The following is a 13,894-nucleotide window of genomic DNA, read 5'->3' on the forward strand; positions in this document are numbered from 1 at the left end:
AGGTGTGTTGTACTGATTTAACCACTGCATTAGCCTAGTTAAAAGCAGTGTAATTTTTGTGTGTAGACAAGAATCAACCAGCAATTTATGATTCAAATGATCATTTCCATACAGATGGGCAGCACACTCTGTTTATAGGACAATTTCAAAGGGTGTTCTGAAGTTTGGGATACATGTAAATTTCTCATTGTGGGGGCAGCTTGACTTAGTGGAATGAGGAGGGGACTCCTGAATTCAGTTCTAGGCTCTGACTGTGTGACCTTGGGTAGATTCCCTGACCCTCTCTGCCGGCAGTGCAGGGCTGCGGAATCACGTTAAGACAGCTGCTGTATTTCATGCCAGACGTTGCCTCTTTGCCTCTTGATTAAACTTCATTGCACTGTGACCCCCTTCTGACAGTGAAAATTACCACATGACCCCAAGAGGGGGAACCTGAGCCTGGGCCCATCTTAGCCTCATCACCTTGGGAAGGGTGGGGGAGAAAGCCAAAGCTTGAGCTCCACTGCCTTGGGCAGGGCAAGCATGGGCCAAACGGTTTCAGCCCCAGGCAAGTAGCCCATAACCTGCACCCTACCGCTCAGGGCTGAAGCTCTTGGGCTTCAAACATTTCCCCCAGTAATTGGGCTTGGGCTGAAGCCCTGGGCCCCAGCAAGTTTACCATCAGCCTTGGTGATCCCCATTATATTGGGCTTATAACCCACTTTAGGTCCTCACTCACAGCTTGAGAATTGCTGTTCTAGGCCATGTAACATTTGTAAAGCACTTGGAGTCCCCATCAGGCTGCAAGACCTAATACTGTTACTGTCACAGGCTGGTCACAAAACATGTAATATTTACATGCTCAGCCTTCGCTAACTTTGAGTTCCAGCAAAAGTTATGGCATGTCACAGGAGTTTTCTGCTACCATTAGTACTATTCTTGCTCATTTGCAGCAGCAGCTAAAAGCACAGAAGGCATCAGAAACAATCAGCCAGGAAGAAGATGCCAAGTCAGCCCATCCAGCTGGTAGCTAGTGCCTGGTCTCAACATAGCACCAACTTTGATCTCACTGCCATCAGGGCCTGTACAATCTGACTGATGTGCAGAGGTCAAAGCTCAATTGCAGTGGGCGGGCGAGGATGGGGGAGGTGGCTAGATGCCACATTCTAAGGGTGATGTGCAACTCCACCAGGGAGTCTATAGAAGCAGAAGCAAGTGCAGGAAATAACAGCCAATAAGCAGGACTTCCAACACAATCATGTTCTCACTTCAGTGTGAAGCAGTCCGCCAAGAGTGAGAAGAAAAGTCCCATTTCCCCTTCCTCTGTGGTAACAGTGGCTTTGTAATCTCACCACAGCTGCCAGTGTCTAGGGTTTGTCTGAAAGTTTTCTCTCTCAGCCCCACATACAGCTCTGCTGCACCCTCAGGGCCAGCCCAAGAGATAGTGGGGCCTAGGGTGGCATTCTGCCAGTGGGGCCTGGTTGGTGGGAGCGTGGGGTCCTGAGGTGCAGGACACAAGACAATCGCCTTGCTCACTTTGCCTTAAGGCTGGGCCCAGGCACACTGTTAACTACCCACAGCTGACCCATCTGAATTCAGTGTGGCAGTAAGAGGAAGCTACATTCCTTTAATTTGTGATGCTCTTCCAAATGGACGGACTGATGCCCAGATACCACAGGGGTGAGAACCTGAGAAATACACATTCTACAACAGATGCAAATTACAGAAAGATGATGATAACCCATGGGGTGGATTTCTGAATGATGGAAAGTAGCAGCTTTCTTAGCCCAAGAGCTCTCCTGCTGGTGCAGGGTAAGGCAGGCTGATTGCAGGAAGAAGGGTGCGTATATTCAGGTGACACACATGCAGAAGCATGCAGAACCACCTCTCTTGCTAAGGGCTTGACCCCACGCCCAGCCTGGCAGGGCAAGCCCTAGAGGGCTCCAGTGAGTACGTTAGCTGAGCTATTTTTCTTGAGTTCTCTTCCATACGAGATTGGAATCCTGCCCCTCACTGATACCACAGGGCCTGGAGAAGAGACTCATCCAGCATCCTTCCCTTTCCTCACTAGCACATCTATGTAACCCAGGGTATGAACTGACCCATACCCTCTGCACTTTACTGCTTTGTTCACTTCATTTTCTTTAAAGGGCAGGAGTGGATTTCAGATGCTAATGGAAAGAAATCATAACTCAGGTGAATTACATCTGGAAGCGAGAAGATGTTCTTCAGTGATTTGGCTGTAGCAGCTAACTTTAATTTCAGAAGGGTGTCAAGCCAGCCAGTTTCAGGAGAGCAAGGATATCCTGTAGTATTTGTAAATTAGCTGTGTGCTGATGGCTTCTATTATAGGCAGGGTTTTTATAACTTTATTTCTTAAGGAAAGAGCTCAGGCAATGCCAAGAGGTCCTACATGATTTTCCGCTTGTACTTCTGGCAAAGCATGTCACATTGGATGTGGTCCCTGTAAACCAGTGAGGGCACTGAGTCAGGCCAGGGCACTGAGTTTCCAGTACATTGTTTGCTGAAGTTCAGCTATTGAGTTGATTATTACAGACATAGGCATCTGAGTAATGTGTAATGAGAAAAGGAAAGAAGTCAGCACAAGAATTGGTGCCGATTAAGTCCAGTGCATAGGCCAGCGAGGAAATAGAATTCTTGACTAAGCTGGAAGGGAAATACGAAGGGAAAAAGAAAATGAGTACAGGAAATAACACGTAGCATGAAGAAGCTAAATTCCAAGAAAAGGAGGCACTTACTGGGAAGAAAAACTAGAGATGGACGATGGCTATTTTCAGTACAGAGATAAGAGGGAAGAATTATCCAAATGACTCAAGCATTTCTATACCAAATTGAGCAATTTCTGTCCCAAGCACTTCTATACCAAGTTGAGCAATTGGGTTTTGATGGTTATGCTTTGCATAACTTCTCTGGATTGGAAAATCGTGCATTTTGGGACTTCTCCTGAGTTACAAACAACGTGAGAATATTAGAGGTGGGCAGCTAATGCAAAATATTCTCTGTGAATGTTCACTTGAATTTTTCATTGACCTTGCTTCAGCCACACTCATGGCCTTTTACTGTAACGTTCCATGAACATTCAGGCAACCAAGTGTTACTAGCACAAATGCTCTTGGAGAATGAATTTCAGTCCTCTGCATGAATCTTTGTGGCAATTAAATGATAAATAAGTCTGTGCACGTTCCTGTATCAGAATGGGATACATTGGAGGAACATGTGATCTTCTCATGGCTATTCCATAAGCAAAAAAAAAAAAAAAAGCTGGGGGGAGGGCTAAATTAAATGAGCTCGCTATTCATTATGAATTATTCACCATAGAGAAAAACATCATTGTCTGCTGCAGCTGAATTCAAAAAGCAACTGACAACTGGAGGGAGTTCATAATCTCAGAGGGTAGCCACTTTCGTCTGTAGCTTCACAAGTAACAAGCAGTATGGTAGCTCCTTGAAGACTAACAAATTTATTAGGCCACAAGCTTTTTGTTCCTGCAAATATCAAGTAGCCATTCTTCTACAAAAGAATTTTGCTACAATATTACAGAGGGAGACATCTGAATTGGAATTTATTTGCAAATTCAAGGAGAAGTCCTGTGGCACCTTATGGACTAACATATATATCTGATGAAGTGGGTCTTTGCCCACGAAAGCTTATGCTCAAAAATATATGTTAGTCTATAAGGTGCCACAGGTCTCCTCATTGTTTTTGTGGATACAGACTAACATGGCTACCCCTCTGATAGTTGCATATATGACACATTTAAATTAGGCTTTAACCGATATCTTAATTACCTTATGCATTAGAAGTGCAATTTCTCCACCTTGGATATTCACAGGAATGGTACACATCCTACTTAACTTTATGAGCTACCTGTCCTATTAGAGACAGGTAACTCCTTCTCTCAGCCCCCCTTCCTTCCTCACCCTCCTCCCTGCTACATAAACCCTGGATTCTGATTGCCTACTCTTATAATCTGAGGAAGTGGGTCTTACCCCAAAAGCTCATGATCTAGTATATTTGTTAGTCTTTAAGGTGCTACAGAACTTCTTGTTATTTGTGGAGGGAGTTCAGAGAAGACCAAAGATGAGCAGTGGGCTGAAAGGATGGCTTTCAAAGATGTGGCAGGCTGCAGTTTACAGTCAAAACTGGCTGGCTGCAAACAAGGAGCCCCCTGCTGGGCCCTTGGGGCGGTGCCAGATAAAGAGGAGAAGGAAGCTGAAGGGGAGAGGTTTAGAGGTTGTGCTAGGGGTGGCCTTGGGCCCTAGAACCATTTGTTTTTTCTGATTGTAAGTTTGGTTTCTGTCAGACCCTATGATCCTTCCTGGCTGTCTCCAGGAGAGGGAGAAAGGTTGCCTGTCTCCTAGAGTAGTAAAACAATAAACTTCGCTGGCTGGGTTTGGTTTGGAGGCCCTCTTAAAAGGGGCATGTTTGTTTTGTTGGTTTTGGCCTTGTCCTTCTTCAAGCCTATACAGAAAAAAAGATTTTTGAAGTGACACTGGTGTAGCCTGGCTTACTGTATGTCTGCACTGGAGGTAGGAGTGATATTCGAAGCATGGGTAAAGGGCAAGTGCAGCTTGAAATAGCAGTGTAGATGCTGCTGCACTGGTGGAGATTAAGGCTAGACAGCCAAGCTCGGACAAAGGGAGTCACATGGGTCTATCCGCTGGGACACGGAAACGCACTCCCGGCTGCAGTGTAGACATAACTTGTGATGCCTAATTGGGGTGGAGAGCAAAGCTGCCTACAAACATCTCATGGGAATAAACACCTAAAAGGAACACGAATTATGCAGGGTGGTATAAGGGGGTTTTGGTGGGAGAAATGGGATAAAATTAAGAGAGGAAACATTTAGATTGAGTTTTAGGAAAATCTTCCTACCAGTGAGCTGGGAAGGGAGCAGTGAAATGAGGGTGAAAGGAAATGAGCATATCAGTTGGGACACATGAAACTAGACTGGACTCGATAGGTCTCTTCCATCTCCAATGTCTGTGATCCTATGAAGCCAGGAGGCATGAAAAGAAAAACAAAAAGTCAACCAAAGCTCTTTAGAATATTCTGTTTCTGTTTGTTGTAATTGTGGGTGGAAGGGTCTGGAGAGCTATTAATGCAAATGAATTGGTTTTCCTGCCTGTAATTAGACCGGGTAGGTCCAACAACTGAACACTAGCTGACGCCACCAATTTGGAAACATGGAGAGAAGATCTAGAAAGCTAAAGCTCTTACCTTTAACAAACACATATGTCCTGGCAGTGAGGTCTTTGTTAGAAGGGAAGTGATTGCAAACACAGGTGAAGTAGCCAGTGTCACTGGCTATGGCTTTGTAGATTGTGAGCCTGCTGCAGATCTCCTGTTCATTGTCTGAACACGTATGCTCAGATATGTGCCACCTGTCATTGTCTTCGTGTGGTTCATTTCCCCAGAGCCAGGTCAAGGAGGCTGCTCCCCTGTCAACACAACAAGTAACAGAGATCCTATAATGGATTCAGGCATAATGAGTGGAATAATCTACATTTCTTTGTCCATCTTCGCTGTGCCCTATTTATGTGGTACCCATTTTCACAAACTTGCCAGCTAGTGATGAATTATAAAGGTCTCTGTGGTATATTTTATGAGCTGTTAGCTTTTCTAGCACCTAGAGGGAGTTAAGGCCTAAGGTGGAGTTACCCTGCCCCCTTCCCTGTAGTACTGGCCATTTCCTGAGAGAAGCAATAATAATGCAAGACCATTTCCTGCAGGCGGGGGGACAATGTGCTTTTCAATTTGAGGGAACAATGTGAACATGAGCTCATGTGAAGTGGCTACGTTTATTGCTGTAAAAACATTAGAATGCCTCAGATACATTTGTGAACGTCTGAGTTGGGCTGTCTACAAATTTTGCCAGATAACTTCAAATCTCTTTGATTCATACACTGAGGTTAAGGAAGGGAGAGAAAAGACCATTTATGTAACTCCACCACTCCCTTTAATTAGCAGTGCCTACATGTTTATTTTGTGAAGTGTCTGGAAGTAGCTGGATTTTAGATTGTATGATACACGCTTGCATGAGATCCAGTATTTCTATCTGGCCCTTCACTGATCTTGGCACACAGGAGTTACCACAGCATGGCAGATCCACCATCTCATCCATCTAATGCTCCTCCTTTGAGCCCTGATATATCCCACATTTGGCACCTAAATACCTAGGGCTACTAGGGCCTGATTCAATGGGTGAGTTTCCATTGAGTTCAATTAGCTTTGGATCAGGTCTGAAATATAGTTCTGGTAGATGGACGAGGCAGAGTGCACTGACACAGTGAGGGTTCCTGGAGGCCTTGTGTGATGAAGTAGGGATTTTATTCACCTTCTTATGTTGCATGTGAGTTCTACTGTTCTATAGTAACCTGAAGTATATGTGCCTCAGTTTCCCTGGGCACTGAGCCAATATCTAGATGGTGATGGGAAATTTGTGTGTTGTAGCCTCCTGCATGTGCAGAATGGAAAGGAAAGAGTCTGAGACCAACCCTTCCCCAGACTCCTACGGAGAAGCAAGGACCAGTGTTAGTCCTAGTTCAAAGCAGTTCTCTTTCTCCATGGGCTGTGTCTACGCTTGCATTCCTCTTTCAAAGGAGGCATGCAAATGAGGGAAACCAAAAATGCAAATGAGGTGCACATTTACATATCTGGTGCCTCACTTGCATATTCTCCTTTCGAAAGAGCTTCTTTCAAAAGAAAAAAAGCAGTGTAGACTGTTTCAGGAAGAAGGATTCTTTCAAAGATGGGGTTTACTTTTGAAAGAGATGCACCTATACTGCTTTTTTTCTTTCAAAAGAAGCTCTTTCAAAAACAGAATATGCAAATGAGGCACCAGATATACAAATCTGCACCTCATTTGCATTTTCGATTTTCCTCATTTGCATTCCTCTTTTGAAAGGGGAATGCAAGTGTAGACACAGCCCATGGGTGCAAAGGCAGGATGGGGAGGGCCTTGTGCCTTTCTGCTTTCTGCAATAACTGTGCCAAGCAAGACACAGACTGACCTTTAATTTTTAAAGGACACAGCATTCACACTGTCCTTACTCAGTGGAAGTCCATTGACTTCAGAGGGATTCACCTAAGGGAAGACTCAGTAATGACCTCTGGATTTTCCTCAGTGGGATAGCAGTAGTGGGAAAACACCATTGAGAGCATATCAGTTCAGCGCAAAGATGTATGTGCAGCCCGGGTATTGTTAGTATATCCTGCTGTAAGTTGGTGTTAGTGACTTGCTCTATAATCTTTCATGTCAAACATGGGTATTGGGTGTAGTAAGGGAGTATGTGTCAGCCAGCAAGGTCCTGCTGGTCCTTAATATAAACATCTTCCTGGCTCTCAGCTCTGTCTACTCTTTGTGGCTTTCCTGAAGATAATGATGGAGCTGGGCTGAAATCTGGAGGCTCTTTGCCAGCCTGAGGGCAAATGAGACTGCTGGGTCTATGTATGGTTATACTCTCTGATGGGCAACGTCACCCCACCACTGGATGGGCTGCTGCCCCACAGAGATTTGGAAACTCCAACCTCATCCATCACTTCTTGTATTTAAATACTTCTTGTATTTAAATGTGGAGAGGAAAGAGGCAAGGCAGGCTTCTTGCTCAGCCTTTTATGAGGCCATTGAAACCACAGGCTCTTTTCCTGCAGAGGAATCCTCCATCTCTGCCCCTGCTTCCCAGGCTCATGGCACAATGACAAAGAGGGCCTCCCAGCAATGCCTGTCATTACTGTGCCACAAGTGAAATGGCAGAGCCATGCTGTATCCCCTCAACACCTGCACTCACTATGTCATACTGTCACTGGGGTACGTTTTCAGCCTAGTACGGGAAGAGTAGAGCAGTGCCTCCAAGTCTTAGAGGCAGCCTAGTTTAATGGTTAGAGCACGGGGCTGGGAATCATGAGATGTTTTCTAGAGTTTATTTAGTGCTGCTGCTGAGGGCTTCATAAGGTCCCACATAGAAGAGACAGATGGAAATTTAATCTGCTCTCCATTCCGACAGCTATTGTGCAAACCATGTTCCTCTCATTTGCCACAATCCAAACCAGACCAATGCCCTTTTGAAGATAGGAATGATTTCAGATTTATGCCAGTTCACTCAGCAGGGTTATTTTCTATGTGTGCAAGACGTGGCAATAGGCTAGTTTACACTGGTTGAGGACCTGATGAAAGTGGTTTAATGTTGCAGGCACGTGGCTCACAGGCAGGAGTTCCAGCTTTTGTACCTAACTGTGGTAAAGACTGATTGCTTTACCATCTCTGTGCCTTGGTTTTCCCCATGTGCGTATGGAGAATTACCCTTCTCTACACCAAGGGCTGCGGTGAGGACTTTATTACGGGTTGAAACTCTCTTGTCTGGCACCCTGGGGATCCAAATGGTGCCAGATGAGAGAATTTGCCAGACCACAGGATGTCAATATTGTTTAGTAGCATTATCAACACTTCCACTGCTTACTGGGCTCTTTGAAGACATATGGGGTAAATTAGAGCTTAATAATCAGCACAGAACACTGAGAGCCAGGACTGGTGGCTGTAAACAAACTTCATGAGACCACAGGAATCTTGGCCACACCCATGATAAGTGCTTATCGGGCTAACTAAAATCATGCCGGATTACAGAAGTTGCCAGACAACAGAGTGCCAGATTAGAGAGGTTCATCCTGTACTGAGTGTCTCTAAGGTAGTTTGAGCTTGTGGTGGCACTACAGAAGTGCTAAGTATATTATTTGTGTATTTATTTTTTCATCTGACAATACATGGATGAGGCATTAGTCAAATTAATAAATAAAATAAAATAAATAAATTAAAAAGCAATCAATTTGAAAAAGCCAACAGAGAGCCCACCTATTTAATTAGCACATGGGCACCTTGCAGAATTCCCAGCCACAGAACAGCATGGAAATAAACAATGCAGCTGGATTTTAAAGGATCATTTAAACTTTGCAATCATCAATAACCATCATCAGTGTGCCAAGCAATAAATATTATTCAAGTATAAGGTTGTCTGACCTCATGAGCCAGTGCCAGCTGCAGGTATCAGGAAAGAATCTCCTTGCACTACATAACAATTGAACAAATCAGTGAGCGTTTGATGAGGAATGGGGGATCTGCTGTAGGAAGCGCAATGCTGGTTTAAATGGACTAACTGGGACAAAATCAAAGGCAAAATAAATATCAGTGTAAACTACAAGTTCATATTGCAGTAAAGTGATAAAATGAATCTAAGCTGTGGTCATTTACATGCAGAAGGAGTGAGAATAATTTGGTGGTAGGCAAAACAACCAACAGGGCATGAAAGGTGTAAAATAAAGTGTGTGTGCACACGCATGAACACGTGTGCACACTAATGAAAGTGAACACCTTTATTCTGTGTTTGTGCAGCACGTAACACAACAGGGTCCTGGTCTGTGATGGGGACTCCCAGGTGCCACTGCAATACAAAGCAGAACAATGGTGCATGGCTCACTTTAACATATACCTCCCCACACCCTGGTGCGAGGCTGTTAAATCTGATCACACTGTTCCGTTGGGTATTTATGTTTGCTACAAGTCTGCCATCCTGCTGTGTAAATCACATCCACAATTATTTACTCTGATTTACACCACCCTCTCTGGGGCCTTTTGATTCACAACATTGCAAATTCCCCAACTCCTTGGACCTTTATTACTCCAATGGTCTGGCAGTCGGCTGTAATGGAGCAGTTTATACAACTCAGATATATAAAGGGTTATCTTACCATTGAATGCAGGTCTTGACCCCCAATTTGGCATTTTCCCTGAATGTTTTGCAAACTGTGTCAATGAGCAAAAAGTCTCATTAGTTTATGAACAACAGTCCGTGTTTAATGAAGTCTGGTTATCTTTGATTTAAAGGCTATGTTGTAGTCAAAGAGGATAGGGCTTTCACTGTACATGTGCTGACTGCTGTTGAATTGTCATCTTACAGGCTAAACAGCATTTGGGGTCAGCGTATATATACAGAGAGGGCTGATTACTGACTGTGATCAACAAGTCTACTGCCTATTTACACAGATGGGCCGTTAGTGGCATGCTAACAAACAGCCTGAAATATGCTAACACCCTTCGTGAAAATTTTTGAGAAGAAGGGGCCTCTGGAAGAAGGAATTCCTCCTGGAAGACCACCCCCGCCAGGGGCCGTGCTTCTAAACGGCATTTTGGAGTCCGGAAGAACACCTTCCGGACTCCAAATCACATGACCTTATTCTAATAAGGTGCAGGGAATTTGCATCTGCAGCTCATTAGCATATTTTGGGCCATTTATTAGCATGCCACTTTTGAAGAAAGTGGCATGTGTAGAAACGGCCATGGAGCGAAAGGGAAAATGTGTACACAGCAGAACTGAACCTTGGCTGGGCAAATCCTTATCTGAAAATCCTCATTATCCAAATATGAGCTTTGTCTCCTGAGATGATCCATCACCTGCTAAGATCATGGAAATCTTTTGGTATACTTCAGTGGGACCTGGATGGCAAACTAGAGGGTCCTATTGATCTGTATAAGTTCTCTCCCTTCCATTCTATTTGAATAAATAAGCTTCTACTCTTCAGGAAAATGCACACCAGGAAAAAATACAGCAAAAGCTCCCCAGTACTGGCTGAGAAGTACTCATTTGATCCTGGTCTTATTTTGTGGCAGGGCAGCCAGTAAATACCAGGTAAATCTGCCATTGCTGGGGCAACCCTCACCTGCACGTCATGGCGAAGAAATCTCCTGCACTGATTACAATTTCATCTTCTGTAATGTTCAACTTTGGTTTCCATCGCTCTTCTTCCTGAGCCAGACCTGAGCCAAAATAAAGGAGAAACCAAACAGTTAGGCATGTTTGCCAGTGCATACATTTATTTTAAAAGGACACAATCAAATATGAGGGATGTCTTCTGTAGTTCATTCCTTTGGAGCTAACTTCTTCCACAAAACTCATGTAACTCCCCTCAAATCAGAGGGAATAGGAGGTTACATGAGAGTGAAATTTGGCCCCTTTACTTTCCAATGTCTTCTCTAGTGTGTGACAATGACATTTCTTTCCCCACTCCTCATTCCTTTAGAGCTGGACCCACCCTACATCACTCGTCCTTTAGGCTAGAGCTAGTCTATTAGTTTTCATTACACTGACATTAAAGTGGAATTTATGAGGAGCCCTCAGTGACAAATTCAAGTTGTCACACAAAACAATACATTTTAAGTGCATGTTTTCCTTTAATGAACTACATAAATGGGGGAATGTTCCCTTTTTAAGTCTGGAACAATGACAAAACCTGCAGTATTCCTGAGTAATAACCCCACATACTACAGTGGCATTTGCTTTGTCTGAGGGCACTGTTGTTGCAGAGTGTTGGACTGTTTCATAAGGCCAATTTGCAGCTGTGTTTGTGGTCCTATCAGCAGTGCCAATCTGCCACATAGCATGTCAATTTTCTAGGTCTCTCTAGTATTTGGCAGTGCTAGGAGCATGTTTTATTTTGCTCCCTCAGTATTCATAAATTATACGTAGCATTTTCAAAGACAGACCTCAAAGAAGTTCACGCAGATTGGCTAACATTGTCATAACTGTTTTACCGATGCGGAAACAGAAGTGAAGTGATTTTGTCCAGGCCGCACAGTGAGTCAGTGGCTGAGCATAGAGAATAACCCATATTTGCTGACACCCACTATGATGCCCTCTGTCTACTGCTGCCCCTCTGTTTGGCAGAATTTGCCTTTCAACTGAGCTCTTAAAGTGATCCTGCCAACTGATTTCAAGGTCCAAAGTTTAGATTTTGTTTTAAAAGGGTGTCATGAGACCTAGCCTAGATTGAAATGCTCGCCTTCATAGTGATTTCAATAAATACCTTTAAAAAAAAGTAACCATTTCCCTCATCGCTCTCAGGAATAGTCAACATGAATTCACCCAGGGCAGGTGATGCCCAACCTGTTTGCCTTCTATGATGAGGTAACTGGCTCTGTAGGTATGGGGAAGGTGGTGGATGTAACATACCTTGAGTCTAGCAAAGCTTTTGGCACAGTCTCCCACAGTATCCTTGCCAGCAAGTTAAAGAAGTATGGCTTGGATATATGGTCTGTAAGGTGGATTGGAAGCTGGCTAGATCATTGGGCTTAATAGGTAATTATCAGTGGCTCTATGTCTGGTTGGTGGCTGGTATCAAGCAGACTACCCCAGGGGTCAGTTCTGGGGTTGGTTTTGTTCAACATCTTTATTAATTACCTGGATGAGGGGAGGGATCGCACTCTCAACAAATTTGCAGATGACACTAAAGTAGAGGGAGAGGTTGGTAGGCTGTAGGGTAGGGAGAGGGTCAGGAGACCTAAACAAATTGGCAGACTGGGCTAAAAGAAATCTGATGAGGTTCAAAAAGGACAAGTGCAGAATCATGCACTTAGGATGAAGGAATCCCAAGCATCGCTATAGGCTGGGAACCAACTCACTAAGCAGCAGTTCTGCAGAAGAAGACATGGGGGTTATTGTGGATGAGAAGCTGGCTATGAGCCAGCCATGTGCACTGGTAGCCAAGAATGGGGTGCATTAGTAGTAGCACTGCTAGCAGATATAGGGAAGTGATTATTCCCCTTTATTTGGCACTGGTGAGGCAGTATCTAGAATATTGCATCCAGTTCTGGGCCCCCCATTATAAAAAGGATGTGGATGCACTGGAGAGAGTCTAGCAGAGGGTCACAAAAATGATGAGGGGGCTGGAGGGCATCTCTTATGAGGAGAGGCTGAGGGATTTGGCTTACTTAGTCTACAGAACAGAAACAGGTGAGGGGTGGGGGGTTTACCAGCCTTCAGCTACCTGAAGGAGGGCTCCAAAGAGGATGATGCTAGGCTGGTCTCAGTGGTGACAGATGACAGAATAAGGAGCAATGGTCTCAAGTTGTGGTAGGGGAGGTCTAGGGTGGGTATTAGAAAAAAGCTATTTCACTAGGAGAGCGGTGAAGCTCTGGAATGGGTTACCTAGGGAAATGGTGGAATCTCCTTCCCTATAGGTCTTTAAGTCCTAACTTGACAAAGCCCTGGGTGGGATGAGTTAGTTGGGATTGGTCCTGTTTTGAGCAGGAAGTTGGACTTGATGACCTCCTGAGGACCCTTCCAGCCCCAGGACTCTATGCTGCAAAGCTAAACACAGCAGCCAAACAGAAAATGAAACTGACATGCAACAAAAGTGAAAGTGGCCAGACTAGCTGCCTTGCCCACAATGAGCGAAGAGAAATTACATCAACCACAAATGTGCTTAGATGGGTTTCTCATGTTCCAGAACAATGGCATTAACGTCTCATATTTTCTTTCTCTGTATGCACTTCAGACTTTATTTTCTCCTTCACATTGAGCATGATAAGCCAGAAATCCTTACCTGTCCTTATAGCCAAGACCTTTTACTCAATAGTAGAGCAATGAGAAACAGAGCTTTCACTGTGTAACCCCATAGGCACTGGGACCATGTACTAGAAAGAGAGAAGTCTCTACTCTGCAGCCTTGGCTGATCACCTGCTGGTAGAGCACCGGGCTGTAGCCCCTCAGGTTGCAGGTTTGTTCCCTCTTGCTGATGACCTGGGTCTGTCGGCTTTACAAGTGGATGAAACATGATTTTCCTTCTGCCATTCCTAAATTCCTCTTTTGCAAAATTCATGGGAAACAGTCTCAGCATGTTGTGTTCCCTCTGTGAATAGTGACTCACTCCTATTTCCAGCAGTCTTGCTTCTTTCATGAGCTACTCAAATTCCCACCAGACACTCAGCCAAGGCTTGCTAATACCGGAGAGCACCAGCCTGCTAAAAATGATGCTTTCTAAAGCGTGCATCCATCAAAAACATTTGTCTAGAGCCCTCTTCCTGAATTGCGAGCTCCCTCTTGGATGGGACATTAAACCAGGGCCT

General features: G+C 44.5%; 1 protein-coding gene across 1 annotated transcript in view; it reads right to left on the bottom strand.

Annotated features, from left to right (window-relative positions):
- LOC142019985 (vascular endothelial growth factor receptor kdr-like) overlaps positions 1-13,894 on the bottom strand; it is a 196,069-nt gene that overhangs the window by 135,831 nt on the left and 46,344 nt on the right. The window contains exons 2-3 of the mRNA XM_075007461.1: positions 10,711-10,807; positions 5,221-5,441 (exon numbers count right to left, since the gene is read on the bottom strand). Of these exons, the coding sequence (XP_074863562.1) occupies positions 5,221-5,441; positions 10,711-10,807 (318 nt within the window). The remainder of the gene's footprint in view (positions 1-5,220; positions 5,442-10,710; positions 10,808-13,894) is intronic.

This window comes from Carettochelys insculpta, chromosome 13 (assembly GCF_033958435.1).
Source record: "Carettochelys insculpta isolate YL-2023 chromosome 13, ASM3395843v1, whole genome shotgun sequence".
In the NCBI taxonomy this organism is placed as follows: Eukaryota; Metazoa; Chordata; order Testudines; family Carettochelyidae; genus Carettochelys; species Carettochelys insculpta.